Source organism: Chinchilla lanigera, unplaced genomic scaffold (assembly GCF_000276665.1).
Source record: "Chinchilla lanigera isolate Chin_1 unplaced genomic scaffold, ChiLan1.0 scaffold00047, whole genome shotgun sequence".
NCBI lineage: Eukaryota > Metazoa > Chordata > Mammalia > Rodentia > Chinchillidae > Chinchilla > Chinchilla lanigera.
In genome coordinates this window covers 2,429,712-2,452,367 of record NW_004955448.1, presented here as the reverse complement: position 1 = coordinate 2,452,367, position 22,656 = coordinate 2,429,712, and the positions used below count along the sequence as shown (strand labels likewise).

At 39.1% G+C, this 22,656-nt stretch overlaps 3 protein-coding genes across 4 annotated transcripts in view; 2 read left to right on the top strand and 1 right to left on the bottom strand.

The window, feature by feature from the left end:
• P2ry12 (purinergic receptor P2Y, G-protein coupled, 12) overlaps positions 1–10,000 on the top strand; it is a 46,200-nt gene extending 36,200 nt beyond the window's left edge. For both annotated transcript variants that reach the window (XM_005393019.2, XM_005393020.2), the window contains exons 2-3: positions 6,143–6,306; positions 8,038–10,000. In XM_005393019.2, coding sequence (XP_005393076.1) covers positions 8,052–9,080 — 1,029 coding nt within the window. In that variant the 5' untranslated portion in view covers positions 6,143–6,306; positions 8,038–8,051 and the 3' untranslated portion in view covers positions 9,081–10,000. The remainder of the gene's footprint in view (positions 1–6,142; positions 6,307–8,037) is intronic.
• The window catches only part of Med12l (mediator complex subunit 12-like), a 306,200-nt gene that overhangs the window by 78,175 nt on the left and 205,369 nt on the right, over positions 1–22,656 (bottom strand). The gene's annotated exons all lie outside the window — the stretch shown is intronic.
• On the top strand, positions 14,997–18,126 carry P2ry13 (purinergic receptor P2Y, G-protein coupled, 13). Its single transcript, XM_005393021.2, has 2 exons — positions 14,997–15,097; positions 15,548–18,126. Exons 1-2 carry the CDS (start codon positions 15,092–15,094, stop codon positions 16,562–16,564), a joined length of 1,023 nt encoding a protein of 340 aa, XP_005393078.1. The 5' UTR covers positions 14,997–15,091; the 3' UTR covers positions 16,565–18,126.

Below are 22,656 nucleotides of genomic sequence, written 5' to 3'. Positions count from 1 at the left end.
TACAACTCTGTCCGTGCCAAGCATTTACGTTTGCTACCACTGTCTTATGCAATGAAGCTCACAGGGGAAAAAAAAAAAAAAAAAAATCTTGACCCATTGGTTGATAATGAGCAGTGGCTGCACCAAAGAGCAAAAACCTTCAGACCCATGGAACGCTGAGACTTATTCTGGAGAACTAAGTGTATGTGCTCAGCACGAAGTACCTCTGTGCTTCTCTAGACGTGAAGTAAGAGGCTTGTTCTGTTCTAATTCTGTCACTTTGCTCACAGTCTCTATCATTTTGTTAGTCTCTCCCTAATCCATGCATTTGCCACCTGGCCACACTTCCACTGCACTGCTTCCTTTTTATTACACTCCACTAGAAACACACATTTGCATGCCCTCCTTCTTTATCTTGCTGCATCCCTCCATCAACTCGTAATGATTCAAGTGTAGGAATTTGCTGGAGGCAGGGAGAAAGGGGGTGGGGGGGAGGGAGGGAGGGGAGAGGGGAAGATAGAGACAGAATGAGGGGGAGGAATAGAGGGAAGAAGGGAGAAAGAGACAGAGACAGACAGACGGGGAGGGAAGGAAGAAGGGAGGGAGGGGGAGGGCGGGCAGGACAGGGACAGGGACACAAACAGGGATAGAGAGGGACAGAGAGAGACACAGAGACAGAAAGAAGGTGAGGGATGAAGGGAGGGAGGGGAGAGAGAGAGAGAGAGAGAGAGAGAGAGAGGGACACAGACACAGAGAGAGAAAGGTTCTTCCTGAAGGATGCTCCTGTTTAGCATTCTGACACATTTTCAACAGACAAGCCTAACTGCAAGGAACAAGGGGCAGTGGCAGATGGAGGACGTTAACAGGCAGATTCTTATACCAAGCTGCACATCTGAATAAGCTTATGCCTGTTAAAACTCCAACTTTTACTTATTGTTACACAGCACTGGTACCATAGCTCTTGGTCTGGGAAGATGTATCTCTACAAAGAGAATAGGAGGGCACTGGGAACACTACAAATCCAGTGGTACCATCCATATCTTTAGTCATTTCAGTTAAGGTGGATGTCAGCTGGTCCTAAACTAACGTCTCTGAGAGAGGTGATGGCAAGACTCTGTAAACTAAATGCTTAAAGTACAACATGGTAGGAATACTTGGAAAATACACAGATGAATGCTCCCCATCTTCAAGGAGCACAGATTCAAGTCAAAAGCACTTACTGCTGAGGGAGAAGTCTACATGGGGATAGTGAGGGAAGGCACCCTACAAAATTAATGTGCCCATCACAGGAGCTCGGAACAACCACAGACCTACACGGTACTCACAGCAGTCCAAGACTGGGGAGCTGTGACTGGACCCGAGTCCCATCACTTGGCAACTCCAAGACCCCATATAAAGAACTTTCTTGAGTCCCAGATTCCTCCCCTGAGAGAACACCACCTTCCTGGTAAGGTCTTTGGGAGAATAACCGAGAGAAAGTACATGAAATGCTTAGGAGCACATGGGACACTGCTTTCACTGCTGAAAATTCATATTCTAGGCTTTCTATCCTCTTCTCACCGCCAGGCTCCATAGTGCACAGCACTATTCAACATTTTCCATGCAGACTGCTGTAGCTCCTTCCATACTGTTGCTCTTTCTACCACCTAAAATATTCTCAGCACCTTCACCTGCACTTGCCAAAATGCTGTGTGGAACTAGCGTCAGGTCACTCGGACCCTCTGTTCATGGAAACACTTACCCTAAGACTAGGAGGGGAAGAAGAGCTTGGAAGGTTTATTGTAATGTAACTCAATTATTTTCTAGGCACTGTCTTCATGTCCATCTTCCCTGTTAGACTGCAGACTTTGAGAAAGACTTCATGTTTGTTTTATTCTTTTTTCTTTTTTGCACTCTCCTTAATAAACATCAAGCTGGCATCGAGTATTTGTCAAGTACACCAAATACATAACTGGACTAATAAACAAACACGCGGTGAAAGGAATAGGGAAGGGCTGAAGACAAAAGCAGCGATTAATTTCATAGGGAACCCAGCATGATATACCTCAGTGGCAACAAACCTGAAGGGAAGTAAGCAAGCATCAAGTAGAAAGCTTGAGCTAAAATCTTGGTAGGGAGTCTTAGCGATGAGTACCGGAATTAAGAAGCGAAGTCCAAGAGTATCTGAGGGAAGTTAGGAAAGGGTTGGGTATCCAAATCTAAGGAGTGGGTGTACGTCAAAATGGATTTCCAGATGGACCGACTTGAAAAATCTTCTGGTGAGAAAAAGTACACTGTGAGGGCTGGAAGGATGTTAGTGCAAGGAATCTGCAGAACAGAGGGAAATGTACTGTAACTGCACAGCTTTTGGGTTGACATCGTCACTGCTGTGGGTGAGAGGGATAAGCATGCATATGTGCCTATTGCTGGGAGGGGTACAAATCTCCACACTTTCTGTTTCTGGGAGAAAACTGAAGAGCTGAGATGATGAAGCATGCAAACATGCCATGAAATGGTCGCGTGCACATTTCGTAAGTAGTAAGATGCTCTGATGAAAATGCAGGGTCACAGACATCAGGAGACATGAAAGTATGGGCCATCAACAATGCCACCGGCTTGTTTACTGAAATGCTGTATGTGAACCTTAAAAGAGAAGTTTCTCTAAAGTGCTAAGAGAAGAAAGCAGGAAACAAGGGCTGAAGTAAGAGACGATGATGAAATAATGAAGTGACCCACATTTACTACAAACTGAACATGAACAACTACAGCCTGAGAGAAAAGAAAAAATTTATTTGGATAATCAACTTGAAACTCTTGTTTCAAAGATGTGATTCACACAAAGAAGTCTTCCAAAAGGAAATCAAGATTGAAGAGTAGATTAAGTGATAAAGAAGACAGGAGACAATGGGCTTTTTTGTTTAGATTAATATGGAAAGAAAGGGACATTTTTCTACCCGAGGGGGAGGGGGGGAAAGGTTCATAAAAACAAAGACAAATGTGCAAGTGAGCAGGTGAGAAATTTAAAGAATCTCCAGTCAGTGCATTGTCCTGGACATGCTTAGGGAGCTAGCTGGGTGAAGAAGGTGGGCCAGGACTTGCTAGTGAGGGGACGAAAGTAAAAGCCAAAGCAACCTGCAGTTAGCAAGAAAGGAATCAGTGATTAACCCCTAAATGGGATGGAAAGAATTTGTTTCTTACAGCTAATACTTTCAGGAAAATCACAATAGCTGGTACTGTACTAGCCTTCAAAGGAGACAGGTATAAACATTTTAAAGCTACTTTTTTTTTCAGTCACCTATAAGACTTGATTACATAATTTGTTTTGTACAAATAGGACATACACTTCTTCAACTACCATTTATACTGAATGAGAAAGTGGTCAGCCTATGAAAAATATCAAATGTTTCCAAAGGTACCAAGAACTTCTTTCAACTTGGTACTTAAAAATTCACAAGTGCATAGTAATGATCTCAGATCAGCACCAGAACATTATTCTATCATTTATTCCTTAAAGGATACATTCCTTAAGCAGGAAAAAGAATCAAATGGAGATAGCCCAAGCTATCTCTTGTAAGTTTTCCTACTTCCTGCTGCTGAACTGAATGGGATGCCTTCCCCATCAACTGAGTTCTGAAAACTTCACCTTCCAGATCACAGACTTTCCCTTCCCAGATACTACCCCACGTCCACAGACTTAGTCAAGAAAACAGGAGGAAATGCACTTGGAACCATGGTGGGTTTACTGCATTACAGAAATTAAAATATGTTTCTTCAGCCACATATCTTTACAGGGAAGAAACAGAGTTAACAAAATTGAGGTTTGATCTAAGTCATCTTAATGTCCTTAAAATAAATGAATGTTGCCCAAATATATGTTCAGAAAGATGTGAGATTTCAGAGCTGAGGGTTCTCCTTTCGCCTTATTCACATTTTCTGATATTGTTATAGTTATTCAATAATCATAGTTTTCAAATTATTCAACTAATATCTAAACAAAAAATAATCCCATTTGAAATGTATATCCTTTTCTTCCAAATACTTATGAAAAACAGATGAAGTAGATGTAATTTTCCTGATAAGGAAAACACAGCACTTCATACTTCGCCTCTGTTTTTGTATGCTTAAACATTCCGATGGAGTGCCAGTGCACACTGTGAACTGAACACCACGGTGGTGCAGGACATCCACGTAGTATAGCCAGCTTCTAAGAAGTAACAGACTCAGCTAAGTCTTTAGTTTACCAAATGAAAACGAAAAAAATAAAGAAAAACCAAATGAAGAGCTCTCAAAAGATGTCTTTAAACATTATTTCTTTCAGCTGAGTTAAAATCAGGATAGGCAAAGTTAACTTGAACAAAAGTGTGCCCCTAGAGATTTGGAAATATACATGTTCGAAAGAGTAGTATAATTGAAGAATCCTGAATTTGTTTTCCTTTAGTGGGGCAGAGTGACTTACAGAAAATAATGACTTTCTTATAAGCCTTTCTTTATCTGCATCGTAAAGAAACGTATCATAAACATCCAGTAGAGTTTATAACTTGATACAAAGGCACATATAATCCTCATTTTATTTAAAGAAGTATAGCCATTCCACACCTGTCATTCTCCTGTCATTCCTGGGCCTCAAGATGTGCGTATGAGGACAGGTTCCCAAGTACTATACACACACAGCTCATACAAAAATGTCAGCTTTGGAACCAGATGCCTGGAAAAGCCTCCAATTAACCTGAAAGCTTTGCTTCTCTGTTTCCTTCATCCAGAGTAAGGATACAAGAAGTACAGTATTTACTTCAGAGAGTACCTGAGATGAGTTCATTCATGACAGCAAAAGAAATCAAATAGTGATTATTGCTATTTTAAAATTTTAGGTCTCCAAACCAACAAGAAAGGCTAATTAAGCTTTATTATGATAGTAAATGTAAAAATAAAAATAACACAATCTTTCTTCAAAGAAAGGTTTAAAATGAAGCTAATATTTCTAGATGGCCAACAGATGAGAATTAGCAAGTAACTGAAACATGAGTAAAACTGATACTTGTAGCTGGCTTCAAGTTCACAATGCCACTAAAATTCTCATGTCCATTTAAATTAGTAGTCCTCCATCGTTAGCGTGCCTGAGCATCACATGGAAAGCTCATTAAAACACGGGCAGAGGCTGATACACGCCAGCTCCTGATTCATGCAGACTAGGTAGGTACTGAGAATATACATTCTAGGTGAGGTTCAGCACTTCGAGAATCAATGTTGAAGAAATTTGGTAGCTGAAAATATAGACACAACACTCAAAATTCAAAAGAAATGACTGAAACATGAATCACAGTAAAGGGACCTACCCAAAGGGTTGTACTGCTAACAGGAGGACAACACAGTTGGAGATGTTACACCTGTTTATGCAAGGCATAGGGGCAGCAAGCGTTACCCCTCCAGTTTTGCTCCTACCATATCTGTTGCCCTTTGGGTTTAAAATAACTGTACATATTAGTAATGCAAGAGTTCCTTAATTTACTATTATCATTCCAATTTCTCCCTAATCAAATCTATGTAAAAACGTCCTTTAAAAAACTGTTTATATTTAAATCCTATTTAAGAAAGCCATGAAGGGCAAGGTTGCTTTATATTGTATGTCTGGCAATGGATAAAACTGCTTTTCTTTCATAATGTAATTTGGAAATCTGATCATTTATAATGGGAGGAAACTACAAAGAAGTTAATCAAACACAGATTTAAAATAATGACATTATTAACCAGGGAAAAAACAAAAAGCAAGAGGCTTAACATCCCTAACCAGCACACATTTTGAGTTAATGCAATTACTTGTTAGAAGGTAATATTTCATCCAGTGTGGAGCACAATATGTTTTCAGGTGAATAACCATCTCAGAAAGCAAGCTTGCAACCTCCAGGAAGCAAACTTGGAAGGTTTCATCTCAACTTGGATTTACAATTTATAAGAAAAATAACCGAAGAACTCCAAGTAATAAATCAAGCTTCAGTAAAAAGTCACAAGATTTCACACTACTTTTTAGTAGATGACTTCTCAGCCAACTTTGACCTTCATTTCCCAGGATAAAAGCAGAAGTCCTAAAAGCAGACAGATGGAAATTCAGTGTCTGCATAGTTTTGAGTCCACAGTGTTGAAGGTGATCTCTGATGGTGAAGCTCTCTCTCTCTCCATTTCTCTCTAGACTACTCAAGACTTCACTGATGAAAACTCAGCAAATCTTAATCACAAACTGTTTTGCCAACTAAATTAAGACTTTAGAAGAAAAATACCAGATGTCAGTCTGCAAATTGCATTAACTACCACTACTGGAGACATTTAGACCCTTCAGATCAACAGAATAACCAGGTAATGCTATATATATACTATATATATATATATAAAAGTACTGGACAGATATGTATTTATACTATGATGGGTATGTAAGTTTTTTATGTTTTAAATAAAAAACCTTAAAGAACAATACCACTGCAAGCACGTATTTGGAAAATTAAAATACAAGTCATATTAAGGGTATCAGAGATGATCATTAAGCCCTTCAGTAAAAAAAAAAAAAAAACATGCAAAGCACAGAAATAAATTATAAATTGTTGTATTTATCTAGACAGTGAGATTTAAGTACAGTGGGAGCCAAAATTCTTGCTGTCAGAAATACTTAATCAGTTATTCAGGCCAAGTAAGCTTTTATAAAGAATTGTCAAAACTGTCAGAGAATGAAACTAAGAATTACAAAGTAGTAATAAAGAAGGTTAAAAATCAATGATCTTCTATCAATAAAATACTGAGTTTAGGTCAGTTCTTTTTAGAGTTAAATAGATGGGAGGTTTTGATAATGGAAACGGACTGGTGGCAGTGTGATTTTAAATTGTTTTCCTTTTAATAATTATAGAATTAAAAAAATTCCATTAACAGTTTGAGGAATTTAGTGCTACCTTTATTATGTTAAATCTTTTACATGGAAGTGGGTTTTTTTCTATAATTTAGATATTTGTATTCTCAACACGACTATGTTTATCAGGAATGGTATTTTTTGTAGAATCAATTTTGTTTTACATGAAATAAAATATCACAAATTTCACCTCAAGCTTCAAAACTTAGATGCCAAGTAGCAATATTGAAATCAATGGTTAATTTTCTTTATAACTGCCTCTTTTGGTCATAATAAGAAGTCAGAGAAGTGCATAGATTTGCCATTTAGCTACCATTCTATAACTCCAAGCACCTAAGAACATATCCTGGTTATTGTAAGGAGTGCCGACGAATGAGCACATATACCAAGGTTGTTCCTTAGTTTTTAGTTTTAAATTTTTAAATGATATTTATAAAATTTATATAAAACTTCAAATATAGCCAACAAAGTTGGAAGTGAGACATACATGAGTTAATAAAAATATGTAGAGATAAACAATTATTCTCCACAAAGCTGACTTTTGAATAGATGACTGGGCAGTACCGGGAAAGGAGTATCCCACCATTCACAGGAAAATGTCTCAGCTCTCTTTTCTGATCCAGTGTTTAACAAATCCCTCAAGAGTGATTTCACACTTGTTTCTTTCCACTTTTTATTTCAAATTCTAGTGGGTAACTGTAAATCACTTCGCTTCCAAGTATGTAATAGTACTAGAGTAAATGAAGCCAGGAATAAGGATGGTATAGGAAAAATGACCATAAATACATAGAAACTTAAGACTCTAAAAGACATGGAAGTGAAGTTGGGAAAGAATAAAGCATAGCCCAAGAAATTTTTTTTTGGGGGGGGCCTTTTTATACGTAAACATAGATAGTCTTAGACTAAGATCAAAACTGTTCTAAAAAGCAGATATTCAACATCCAAGACAGGTAGCGCACCCCTAATTATTACATAATGCACTTCATATCATTATACTTTGCTACCCTAGAACATTTGCTAAGATACATATTTTGAGATTCTGTTTTCTATCATCCTATTAACTGACACAATAAAGACCAGAAATCTCATTGTTTAGTGAAAGTTGTACCTGAAAACGTTACACACAGCTGTAACACTAACACTAACATGAACTGCTGGGACTAAAATAATCCCCCTCCCTCCTGCTCTAGGCAGCTAAGAGGAAATGGAGGCCATCAGCAACCTCACCTCTGCACCTGGGAACAGCAGCCTGTGTGCCAGGGACTACAAGATCACCCAGATCCTCTTTCCGCTGCTCTACACTGTCCTGTTTTTTGTTGGACTCATCACAAACAGCCTGGCAATGAGGATTTTCTTTCAAATCAACAGTAAATCTAACTTCATTATTTTTCTAAAGAACACAGTCATTTCTGATCTTCTCATGATTCTCACTTTTCCCTTCAAAATTCTTAGTGATGCCGAACTGGGACCAGGACCTCTGAGAACCTTTGTGTGTCAAGTTACTTCTGTCATATTTTATTTCACAATGTACATCAGTATTTCATTCCTAGGACTGATCACTATTGACCGTTACCAGAAGACCACCAGGCCATTTAAAACTTCCAACCCCAGCAATCTCTTGGGGGCTAAGATTCTCTCTGTTGTCATCTGGGCCTTCATGTTCTTATTTTCTTTGCCTAATATGATTCTCACCAACAGGAGGCCCGAAGACAAGAATGTAAAGAAATGCTCTTTCTTCAAATCACAGTTTGGGCTGGTCTGGCATGAAATAGTCAATTATATCTGTCAAGTCATTTTTTGGATTAATTTTTTAATTGTAATCGTATGCTATACGCTCATTACAAAAGAACTCTACAGATCGTATGTCAGAACAAGGGGAGCAAGCAAAGCCCCCAGGAAAAAGGTGAATGTCAAAGTTTTCATCATCATCGCTGTGTTCTTTATTTGTTTTGTTCCTTTCCATTTTGCCCGAATTCCCTACACCCTGAGTCAGACCCGGGATGTCTTTGACTGTGCTGCAGAGAACACTTTGTTCTTCGTGAAAGAAAGCACACTCTGGTTAACTTCCTTGAATGCGTGCTTGGATCCATTCATCTATTTTTTCCTTTGCAAATCCTTTAGAAATTCCTTGATAAGCATGCTGAGATGCCACAATTCTGGAAAATCTCCAGCCCGAGAAAACAGGAAGAAAGGACAGGATAGCGATGACCCAAATGAAGACACTCCAGTGTAAACAAATTACCCAGGGAAGTGCTGCAATCTATTAGTATGAAGAATCCCTCCAAGGAAAGCACTGTGTAAAAACATCAACACTAAGAAGAGCTGGATTCGTAACAGTATCTCTTCAATACATAACTACAAAATTTCACCTCCTTTTCTAGTCTAAAAAAGCTATCTCAAAATGTTTGCAAATAATTCAATCTGTAATTATGTAGAAAAAAAAAAACATGCTCAATCACCATGCTGCATGAAAAACTGCCAAGAATTAATTATTTGCATAGCTTTTGCAATGGGTTACCATATAGTAATTATTGTAATTTTTTAAATATCATTGATCACAATTTTATTTTTTATCAACATTAAAAAAAGGTCAATCTGATATGGCTGAACCCGAAAATGGTTCTTAATATGATGTATACACATCTTACTCCCCTATCCAAACTCATAGCCTATTATGAGATTTATATAAATTTAAGTAAGATATGTAAAGCATAACTACTGATTTTTAATTATTATCAAAATCTTCTGGGATTGAAACTAACTGAAATGGTATTTCATGGGACTGAATTTTTTAATTATTCACTAAGATAACAGAGATTTAAAGAATGCCTTCTTACTAAACAGCAGCAATAGAAAATGAAATCACTAAAACTAGGAGAATTACTTTTATAATAACCTAATAATAAAAAAGGGAAGTCAGTTTTACTAATATTTTCATAACTTCAATGGATATAGTACCACCGTTCACACTAATTTTTATTAACTAGCATCTAGAAATACCTGTTGAGCTAATGAACATTTCCCTTTACTAGGAAAAATGAATGAAACATGATTACTGAAACATGCACAATGTAATTACTATGAAGAAAGTGACTATTTGGCATAACTTTATTTGTATTTGTGTGTATGAGATAAAAATCTGCATAAACTCTATCGCTTTGTTGGCATTCTTTGTTCAAAGACACTCCATACCACGGCTTACCTTCTTCCCATACAACTACATGAAACGTTAAACCCATTTAAGAATCACCGCCAACACTGTTTTATTACATGCCACTGTGCGGTCTCTTGTGAAGATGTCACCTCAACAAGCTCACATACAAATGATAAAACTGGCCATACTTACAGCATATAGCCTGGTTTCACACAAACCATACTGGGTATCTTTACTTTTTAATTGACCTATGGTACATATTTATGGGGTATGGTGTAACATTTCAGCATATAAATATAATGGTCACATCAGGGTCATATTTGATGTTTTTAATATAAACAAAATATGTAACAGTAGAAGTAAAAAATCACTTATCCAATTATTTATAATGCTCAGAGGTGATTCTCAAACAGAAGATGGCACAGACACCAATATCTAAATACATGTCTGGAGAAATAAAAAGGGTAGGCTATGACATAGAAAAGTTTGCTGAACTTCAATAATATCCAAACCCGCTATAACTTCTGTAGAATTAAGCTTTGGTACAAGTGTAGGGACTCATGTAAGTCCCTTAGTTGTCCTTCAAGCAGCTACATTTCCTACTCTGCCATGGGTACAAGGGAGCACTGAATGACAGTGGAGATACACACAGATCGGTGTTACAAACACACATACTCTACGTACTGCTGGGAAAACAGCCCTGGCCATTTCTGCCACGTAAGTCTACTTTCACATCAGATGACTATGCCTGCAAGTTCTGTAAGAATATCAGGATATATGGTCTGGAAGAGAACCTAGAGATCAACCAGATCCATCAAACCACCATACTCTGCATGTGAGACACATGAAACACAGCTCAACCTCTCAACCCATTCCAAGTCAGGACTACAGAGTGAACTAAAAAGGATCTCTGCATGGTGCCAAGGAGGTCCGACGTGTGTTGGGAAACTGCAGCGTAGACAGATAGGATCTGAACAATCCTTTACTGGACTGTACTAATTTGCTATGATGACATTTTTCCTCAAAGAGATAGGAAAAACTCTAAATGCTATATAGTATTATGGGATTTTTATAAAAAGAATTGTATTTGGAATTACCTATCATTCATATAAATGTGTGTATATAGTTATATAATATATATTATGCTATATAACATTATATATATACACATACCTACACACACATACTCTAAGACATATTTTGTTGGAATTTCTTGACTCGAAGACAGTAGGCACCATACACTTCTACAAACAAGAGACGCCCTCAGAAGTTAGCATTTATTGAGTGCTAATTATACATACTATATGTCACTATCTCCAGCTTTAAAATTTTTGATATAATAAACCCCACATTTCAGAGTGACTTTTGTCTTGTAAAACAGTATACAGCTATGGGTGAGTGAAAAGTTCAGAAGCTAAAAAGACAGAATGTGGTCCTGGCGCAGCTCGGTGGCTTCCGAAGCCTGCAGACGCGAGTGAGGGCCGTTCCTATCGGAAGGCATCCCAGCGGGGGCGGCAACCACAGCTGCTAGGCCAAACCGCCGCTCACCACTTATGTGGCACAATCTATGGTCAAAGAATCTTTTTATACTTTCAAGTGTTTGAGGGGGAAATTCAAAAGAAAATTTTGTGAAACATGAAATTCACATTTCAGCGCACACAAGTAAAACTTCGCTGCAGCACAGCCATGCACGCAGGCTGTGCCTACGGCTGCTCTCCAGCCACGGCCACAGAGCTGAGTCGTGCTAACAGAGACTGCATGGCCTGCACAGTTTAAGTATTTCCTAACTTGTTCTTCCAAAAATGGAGACTGTCAGCCCTTGAAGTAACACTGTAAGAACAGAAAGAAAAATTCTGCACAAACAGAATCACCTTTCCACACACACAGGTGTTTCAGCAGTTTCACACAGAAAAGAGCTGGTTGCTCTTGGTAGGTAATGCCCAGACCGGGGTTAGCATGTCGCCAGAACTAAAAACATGGAAACAAACAAATAATGAGAAACAGCTTCGTTTTTAGAACTGAATAGGACAGTAGAAAGCAATTCCTTTAAAAAAAAAAAAAAAAAAAGAAAGCAGTTCCTAAGGGAAATACAAATGGCCAATAACAACATACACATCCTCCTTATAAATTGTAAGTTTATATTTGTGGCACAGTTTTTATTTAAAGTTTCCAACTGAAAATGTTTCCATCACATTAAAATACAAAGTATATAAAATATGGCAAAGTTTTTTTACTTGTAAATTTCTGATTGATTTTAAAAATTCTTTGTAACAGTTTTATGGAATTCTACTCTTGATAGGAGAAGAAATTGGTACCATCTTTCTGGAAACATATTTGAAAGTACCATTCAACATTCTGTCACCTAATTTTCAACCCAGCTATCCTACTTACAGAAAATTTCCCACAAATATGTTGGAATAACTGCATAAGAAAATATGGGCATTTATTTACTTCATAGTATCACACTTAATGGAAAACTTGGAAACAAATTAAATGTCCCCAGTTGCAGCTAAACTGTTAGATTTATATATTTATATTTATTATAAATGTATGTTGCTTTTTAAAATATGTCTATATATACTAACATGGACCTAAGCAAAGATTCAATGTGTAAACAATGTAAATATATATGTATACATATATTGCTACATGTATGAAGGGGGATACCCTTTCACATTCCGCTACATACACTTCTTAAATGTGTGTGTGAAAGTGTTTTTAAAAACATACTTTAAATGTGTGTGTGAAAGTGTTTTTAAAAACATACTTTAACATTACATATTGAATTTAAAGTATTAAGTGGTTCAAATAATACTGATAATTTATTGTCTGTTTTGAGTTACAAGTAGAAATTTTTAAATATTTTAACTTTCAAATAACATTACATTTACTCTTAAATTGTTTAATTTATTTCAGCTCTTTATCACCACAGGGTACAATAGTATGGAATTTTTAAAATAATGTTATGTGATTGGAGGAAAGTACCATGATCTACTTTGATGAGAATTAAAAGTATCTTCTTGGAATATGGAAGTTCCCACGTCAGCTGTCACTCCAAATCAAAGCAAATACCTCATCTTTTCAGATATTATCCACACATCCCTGATTAGTCTCATCAATAGAAAGCCTTTGACCTAACTTGGAGACCAGACATGGAAGGAGTTTGCCGCCATTTGGCAGTCCAAATTTTATGACCTTTCTGTCTTTGATTCCTTCCTCAGCACAGTTCTCAACCTCTAATCTCAGTTTGTGGCAGAAAGTTTCACAAGTCCAATGGTCAAACACTTTCACACACACATTTAAAAGAATTCACTTCCATGACCAGAAGCGGACATAGTTAATTGGTTCCTCTTTTCAAAGTTTCTCACACATTTGGGATTTTGAAATTCAACCAAAATGTGATTTCCAGTTTTCATATTATGAAATTATCCTGTCCAGAATTTACCTTGTTTAAAGTAAAAGCATTCTAAACCTAGATAATTGATTGGGGGCTGGAGGGAAATTTGTAATGAACTGTATAGGCAAGGTACCTCTACCTAAAAATTAAAAAAAAAAAAAAAAGGTTTGCTTCATTGCTAGCCTTGCTGAGGCAAACAAAAAGATACATGTTTAAATTATGTCACACTACATTAGTGAAACCTTGAGTCTTGTGTTCCTGAGGATCAACAATATTTGAGTCACACATGAATTTTTCAAATGGTACTGCCCACTGGTTAGAATCAACCAAAATTATTAGGCACTGTGTCACCTCATATTTAAAAATGTTCAAGGGAATACAGAATTTGTATCTCAGAATCCTGAGCCAGGTCCTCCAAAATTTTCTGATGAATTCAACTCTCCAATCTGGTCCAATTCTATGGTCACACTGGTGGCAAGAAACAGGAAGTGAAACTTATCACAGTGGGTCCGTGTGTCCCAGAAGATCTCCTAATGTCCTCTCTCCCTTCCCCTATCTGGGAAGCACACCCTCATAGTCAACAACTTTATGTTTCAAGAGATGTAAAGGAAAAGAAACACTAATTCTAAAGACTTTAGCCTACAAACACTTCATGAACTCTCCACAGTGTTCTGTACTTCAGATACAACACAAAAAGATTCCTAAAAATGGCTTTCTAATAAATGAAATCGTATCTCCGTTCAACTCTGCAATTCATGCACCAGAGCTGTGGGTGGCTAACACTTTCAGTGCTTTCCATGTGCTCAGCACAATTCTATACAATTACTTCACCCTCTCAACAATGCTATGATGTTGATAATATTTTCAGACACATTTAAAGGCAATAATACTTAGATGCAGAGCTGTTAAATCATTTGTCAATAATCTAGTACCAAACAATTAGTGGATTTAGGGTTCTTACCTCAAAAATCTGGGTCTAAGAACCCTACCGCTTAGAAAATGTTATACTATCTCTCAGAAATCCCAGGATCAAAAGACTAAAACAAGGGTCTACAAAAGCTGGGTGTGGTGGCACATGCCTGTAACCCCAGCACTTGGAGGCTGAGGCAGGAGAATCGCTGTGAGTTTGAGGCCAGCCTGGGCTACAAAGTGAGTTCAAGGCCAGCCTGAACTATATAGAAAAACCCTGTCTCAAAAAGACAAAAAAAAAAAATAATAATAATAATAACAATAATAAGTCAACAAAAGCAGGCCATCCTTGTGAACAAAAATTTCTGAAAAAAAAGCAGTCTGCACGTACGCAGAAGATGATTCTGACTTTAGAGCCAAATCTTCATCTCCTACTTGATTGCAGCTTGGAACTATATTTTTCCAACCTTATTTCATACTGGAAGAACTCAAAATATTGACTATGTACAATAAAAAGATACAACTTCAGGCAAGTTATGAGAAAACAAAGATAACTGCAATTAAATAATTCAGATTATAGACTAACAGTTAATAAGTCTGCAATAAAAGAGTTTATTTGCAAAACTTCCAAACGGTGCTCTGTTAGGTCATATTACAAAAGTACACGAGGGAAATGAGGAAGGAAACTCAGTATAAGAAAGGAGAACATTAGCTGCAGAAGCTCTTCTCAGGACGAATTAATGACTGCAGGAATAAGAAGACGCAGAGCTGAGTATCTTCATGAATGAAGGTGAATTTCAATTTTTCTTATGAATGTGCTTGCTTTTAAAAGGCAGAATATGCTCCAGAAAAAATGCTTTGAAGTTAGCATTCTACAAATCGTAGAATATGAGCATAAAGAAATTACAGTATATAAGATACAGCATATAACATGTATTATCTTACCATTTAATTAGAGTTTTGGTTTACTGCCATTTTAAAAATGGCAATTGTGAATGAGGTGGAATCTGTTACTCAGATTTCACAAGGGTATAAAAGTAATGATATTAAAGTACCAAAAATGTATTATGTGCTTTAGAACTTCTAGCCAGAAACGACATGTGGGCTCTCAACAGACCTACTGGATGCATGCAGGGTGCCCATATGCGACAAACCTAAAGCTTGTCTTTCTAAAGTAGCACTTGCCATCACGAAGGGCTTTTTGCTTTCCTCTGCTTGTGTACATGTCTCTCTGTAATAGATGACACTGGAAACCATCAACGCCACGGTGATGCAGGGCTTCAACCGGTCCGAGCGGTGCCCAAGAGACACCCGGATGACACAGCTGGTGTTCCCCGTCCTTTACACGGCGGTTTTCCTGACGGGCGTCCTGCTGAACACGCTGGCCCTGAGGACGTTCGCGCACATCCCCAGTTCCTCCACTTTCATCGTCTATCTCAAGAACACGTTGGCGGCCGACCTGTTAATGACACTCATGCTTCCTTTCAAAATCCTCTCTGACTCACACCTCGGACCTTGGCAGCTAAGAGCTTTTGTGTGTCGTGTCTCGGCCGTGATCTTCTACGAGACCATGTACATAGGCATCGTGCTGCTGGGCCTCATAGCTTTTGACAGGTTCCTCAAGATCATCAGACCTTTTGGAAAATATTTTATTAAAAAACCTGTTTTTGCAAAAGTGGTCTCAACCCTCATCTGGTTCCTGTTGTTCCTCATGTCCCTGCCAAATATGATCCTGAACAACAAGGCGGCGACGCCGTCGTCTGTGAAGAAGTGCGCATCGCTGAAGGGCCCTCTGGGGCTGAGATGGCATCAAGTGGTCACTTACATATGCCAGTTTATTTTTTGGACTGTTTTTGTTCTAATGCTTCTGTTTTACACGGTAATTGCAACAAAAGTATACAGTTCTTACAAAAGGTTCAGAAGTAAGGATGGCAAAAACAGCAAGAAGGTGGAGGGGAAAGTGTTTGTGGTGGTGGTGGTGTTCTTCGTGTGCTTCGCTCCGTTTCACTTTGCCAGAATACCTTACACTCACAGTCAGACCCACAACAGCACCGACTGCAGGCAGGAGAATCAACTATTCATCGCTAAAGAAACAACCCTCTTTTTGGCAGCAACTAACATCTGTATGGACCCCTTAATATACATATTCTTATGTAAAAAATTCACACAGAGACTGCCGTGTATGAAATGGAGGAAGACCACAGCATCAAGCCAAGAACACTGCACCAGTCAGACAGACAACATAACCCTAGGCTGACGACTGTGTACATGGCTAATTTCTATCTAGTAATGAGACGTTAAAAGGTCACTGATTTGGAAATCAAAATTAAGCAGCAAAAGAAAAAATACGGTAATAAATGATTTCTTACATTATCCTAGTGTATAGCAAAGGCTGTGTAACTTAACTCCAAGCATCCATTGGTAAGCAAAACGAACCAACACTGAGAACCCAACAGAAAGCAAATGGTCACCTTTTTAAGGATATTCAATTAATACTTGGGAAAGATTAATAACTGTTCATCCCTAAAACCTCCTCTCTAAACATCCCACAGTCTTTCACATATAATTTCGACAATGCTACCTCCTTTATAGCACTAAAATGCTAATATTTCTGACATAAACAAACCCCAACTTCCAAAGTTCATCTATAAAAGTGACAGTGAGGGGTTGAAACAGAGGCTAGGTATGAAGAGTCTGAGGATTCCAACTGGCTGAAAAAAACCCTCTGAAATCCTGGGGGAAGAATTTCTCCTTAGGATTATAAAGAGCCCCTTCTGTATTTCAACAGTACACTACCGGAGGTACACGCAACATTAAATCCTCCACTCACACTCAGTGTCTATAAACCGGGGAGGAGAATGCTTTGTTTTTCAGCAAAGCTTCCCTGGGCCACAGTGTCTGTAGCCCAACTCTACCATCCTGGCTGAAAATAACCACTTCACCACTCTGAGTGCATGTGAAGTTCCTCTTCACAGAGTTCCCTTTAAGATTTAACTGCAGTTCTTGACTGTATCCCCTAACGATAGTTAACATTCTTAAAAGGCAGATAAGTTTTCTTGATATCTTCCAAAGTACTTCCCATAGATCATGGATTACAGACATGTGTTAAGTGTAATGTGCTATCCGTGGTACACACAAGAAATGTAGCTGCTGACCCACAAGCAGTAATATCCACATTAGAAGATTTTTTTCAAACCCTACTTATTCTTACTTACTACTATTTTTTCCTGAATCCCTTTGTGGGTTAAAAATATTTTTTAAAGGAAAATGTGGTTTGGAATTATGGGTGCTAATTTATACTAGCTGGAGGAAACACACAAAGGAAGAATCATCCTCTATAAATGTGTATGTGTCACCAGCTCCAACACAATCATCGAAACGCACAGCCCAGGCCTCCTTCCTCCCGTGGCCATCAGGCCCCAGAGGCCACAGAACTTACCCTTCCGGAATCATATGCTAACCGCTTTTTCATTCCTCTAACTTTATACAGCTGCATAAAACTGCAGTTGCCAGGATGTGCTATGCTTTTGCCCCTGGGGCACTGCACACACTTCCTTCTCTTCACCTAGCAACTTTTTCTTCTGTGAAACCCTAAGTTGCCATCACTTGGTCTGTGGAATCTCATCTGGCCCATCTCCCACTACCACCTCAAAATCAACCACTCCGTCATCTGCATGTTGTCATGCCTCAATTATTGTACTTATCACATTGCTTTGTAATTACGTGCTGAAATACAAACCTACTCTTAAACAACCTGTATGTACTTTTGATGGCAGAGGCTGCCTCATTCTGTAATTAATAAATATTTCATCAAACAAATGGGTTTAATTTTTACGTACTAGAGAGGCAAAAAAGGAAGTAGTGTCACTGACGTTATTACCCAAAGATGATATCAACTTCTTGAAATGCAAGGGAAAGCTCCCTTCGCTTGCCCTCCACTATGCACGTAGGGATCTGAGAAGCAATGGTGTGTCTGCATTTACTACTGAATGACTGTAATAAAGCAGGGTCACTCAACAGTGCTTGTGTGGATCTGAGGCTACTGACAGGGAACATATCAGCTTGAAAGCTAGTAACAAAATGCTTTAGGCACGCACTGTTGATATTGGCTAAATAACTGTAGCATGTGACAATCTCTCAACTTCTCCTTTATAAAGTGCTTCTGATGCGTGATTTTTCATCCTCTTTAATGAATTAAATAACCATGACTATTAGACATGTCAGTAAATCCATATTACCTCTGTTGAGTACATTACACAATTACAAAGAAACACTTTAGGTTACTTGCAATGAAAGCACACTTGTTTAATAACATTCTATGCTTGGTAGTGTAGCCTATGTATTTCATCTCTAGTAATATTTTCAATATCCTTTGAATGTGGCTAGAGCTAACGTATATATTTCCAAATAAAATTTAAATATCAAAATCTTCCATAAATATAAATACATTATTCCATTATATTACAATCAACAGCAAAGTTCCTGATTAGTACAATAAAATAATTTAGCAAAAGGAAAAGACACACTAGAGATATCTTAAAATCACATTCACAAAACAATGATCTTCAAGAGTAGCAATCAATTCTAAATTCCAGAATTTATGGATGGGATGATATAACATAGCCATAAATGACACGATAAAAAGAAAAAAATACCAATTTTACACATGCATTCAGAACACAATTGAGAGCTTTTTTTTTTTTTAAGTTTAGTTTACTGTAGTTTTGTTTTGTTTTCCTGAGACAGGATCTCACTATGTGGTTCAAGCTGGTCCTGAACTCACTATGCAGCCCAGGCTGGCCCTGAACTCCGAGCGATCCTCCTGTTTCAGCCTCCTGAGTGCTGGGATTACAGGCATGTGCCACCACACTCATCCCCACTATTAAAGCATTTTGTCAAAAGCTAAAATGTAGGCTGGGCATGATGAAGCATACCTATAATCCCACCACCCTGGAAGCCTGAGGTAGGAAGATTAGAAGTTCAAGCCTAGCCTGGGAAACTTAGCAACTCAGTGAGAACCTGTCTCAAAATAAAAAGTAAAAGCAGGGTAGGGGCTGGTGATGTAGCTCACTCAGTGTGGAGGCCCTGGGTTCAATCCCCAGAAACACATAGAAAATAAATAAATGAATACAATGAATGAATAAACATTAGAGTGTAATTATTTTTACTAGATAAACAGGAGGAGGTCTTCCGAATACTCTCCAGGAAGAAAAGGGACAGGAAGTGTAACTGTCACACACGGATGATTCTTGACAGCCCAAAGGAAATTGACATGGGGTGGGGTATGCCCAGCACAACGAAGTTAGAAGCTGACAGAGCTACTGTAAAGAATGAAATTCCTCTAGAAAGTCAGAACAAAACACCCAGAGCAGAAAAGCCCAACCAAAGGAAGTAGTATCAAATGTGTCAGGAAAAGCATGATTAGAAGGCAATAGCCCTACCGAGTTCAGGATTTACAAATCACCTGAAAGGCCTAGGAGCACATTTGACCATTTGAATTTTACACCAAATGTAGGTAAAGTAAACAGAACACGTGTTACACAAGCTCTTGGATTTTAGCAACTTTATGGAGGAATGCTAATCAACACCAACTGCTGAAGCCACCTCCAGAGCTTCTGAGTCAGTGGGCCTGGGGGAGGCCTGAGAACAGGCTTCCGGGGAGCACTGGTACCACAGGTATAAACCACAGGCTAAGAACTGCCGTGCTACATGCTCCATAGGGTTCATACCTCCACTGGGACTGACCCGCAGCACAGCCCTGTCGGATGTGAATATCCAAGCGCTGGATCAGCAACAAGAGACAGAAAAACCTGTCAGTAAAGAAGCAGGGCAACTGTAGGGTGATGGAGTGACAAGGACTTGGTTGCCTGGAAAGTTCATGGCCCACTGCCAGGGGCATCTCCCACTCAATACCAAGTGCGGGGACAGGAGGGAATTCAGGCTGCCTGGCTGGTGACAACAGCAGTGGTAAAACTGACAGCATCAAGAATGAAATCAACACACATTACCATTTACTATGTACCAGGCAGATGTACCAAGAATTTTGAATATATTATCTCATTTAATATCCCCAGAATTTTGAATATATTATCTCATTTAATGTGCCTATATGGTACTATGATTATCTCCACCTAGAGATAAAAAAGTAACTTGCATGGGGTCATGCAGCAAACAAGCAGCAGGGCTGAAATAAATAACCAAGACTCTGTCTTCTAAGCTCAAATTCTAAACTATTGTATTTACAACCTCAGATCTTCTAATATTCTCAGGAGAAACCATACCAGGCTCCTGTGCTACAGTTCTTCTACCCTGTACACCTTCCACAGCACCCCCACTCTCCCTAACTTCAGAAAAACAGCACAACCACATGTGGGTTGTGAGCAGCCCAGGTGCTGCTGCTTCACATGCCCTGTCCCGGTTCACAAGAACCTCCCAGGACCTTATGCACCTACATTCATTCATTCACCGAATGTCTGCTCCGTGCCAGGCACTTAAAGAGGGTTATCATCTTTCTAATTCTTACTACCTCCCTATGAGACAGACACTGGTAGGCTCCCTGTAGGATAAGAGAAGGAGAAAAAAGAAAACTGAAGCAGAAAGAACGCATACATCCTGCCCTCGGTGCATGTCGCCCTTCACAAACAGGGCAAAGGTGGGAGTGAAAGCCATGTGGATGGACCGAACCACAACCCCTCTGATACAAGGCCTCTCTGTGCTGTCAGTCAAAGGCTGATACCAAAATCCATTAGTGAGAATAGAGAGGAAGCAGCTGGAAGGAAACCCAACTGGCTTCACACTTTCAGAAGTAGGAAGGGTACCTACATGGCACCCTGCACGTACTCTAAGAATCCCGCTGGTATTTGAGAGTTCTTGAGAAAAATTTAAATCCCAGATAATGGATCTGTTTGCTTATTAGGTAAGTAATAAGTATTCCTTACCAGGTTTCTGAAACTGAAACCTGGTAAGGAATACTGACCACAGTGACTGCAGGTGTTGCACAGGGTACCAGAGGTATAATGATCAGACCAATGAAGCTTAGAAGAAAAGGTAGCTACTTTCAAGTGCAGACACTGAGAAAGGGCTCAGACCCAGTGGGAATTTGAACCAGAGCTGGACAGAGGAAACAGAGTATTGAGAAGGGAACACTGCAGCATGACGAGCAGTTTCAAGGAAGGCTCAAGGAGGAGTAGGTCCTGCACTGGCTGGAGAAGGGGGACGCAGAGTGCCTGAGAACACAACACACAAGAGAACTGCATGGGGGTGCAGTGAGGTGTCTGTACTTCTCTACTGAGCCACTGCAAGTGCCTGTGGCAAAGCACTAAATGCTGCAGAGGCCGTACTTTAGGAAAATTAGTCCTCCATCTATGCAGTCAACAGCCACAGGGAGGAAAAATCTGCATGGACCTTAGAGACATTTTTAGAGAAAGAAGTTCTGAGTTTAGAGTCCAAGACTGAAAGTGGGGGACTACATACAAAAAGTTTATGATTAATACACAAAACCTTTTGATGGGATCCATTACAACTTCTGCATCCCTGTCTCCAAAGTAGAGTTAGCTGCTGAGAAGATCATCAGATTCGATGACGGAAGGCAAAGAAAGAGATTTGTGGTACTGCACCTTGAGTTTGAGGTGCCAGTGGTCAAAGACTCAAACCACAGAGACAAAATAAGGACCACGGTGCTGCAGACAGGGGCACATTAGAGGCCAAGGGAATGATCTTTCCTGCAACAAGGAGAGCTAAAGAGGAGCAAGATGAGGCTCACAGAGGCCACGCTGCACAAGCCTTACAAACAGAAGAAGAGGAACAGAGGTGGAAGCGGGAAAGGGAAATGTCTGAAATCAATGAATAAGCGATTCAAAGAAGAAATAGAAGAGAGTTTCTCTAAAGAGACCAAATATGATGAGTCCACAACTACAAGGTCACTGGTAACTTTAAGAAGGTAGTGGGATGGAGCTCTTGGTTGTGAATGGCACAAGTTAGCACTTCTCTTCCCATACAGCACAGGTCAGCTCCACAGAGAAACAACAGCCATCACATTCAACACTTTTTAGAACAAGTAGAATAGTTCCTTCCTGTACTGAAAGATTCAGGGAGAATATGCTCCACACGAAATGGCAGAGCACAGGCACAAATCACTTTGTTGGGTGGACTCACACGGACAGGAGAACCGACCTACGTCTCAAAACAGCTTCATCGGTCCTTCAGACATCCACGCCACCTGAGGTTCCAACTCGCTGCCCCCACCTAGTCTGGTATAACTTACTGGTGGGTGGAGGGGAGGGAAAAAGAAAGGGCCGGGGAGCAGCAAGAGAAAATGGGGAGCAGGGAAAGAAGTTTCTGGGAAGGAGG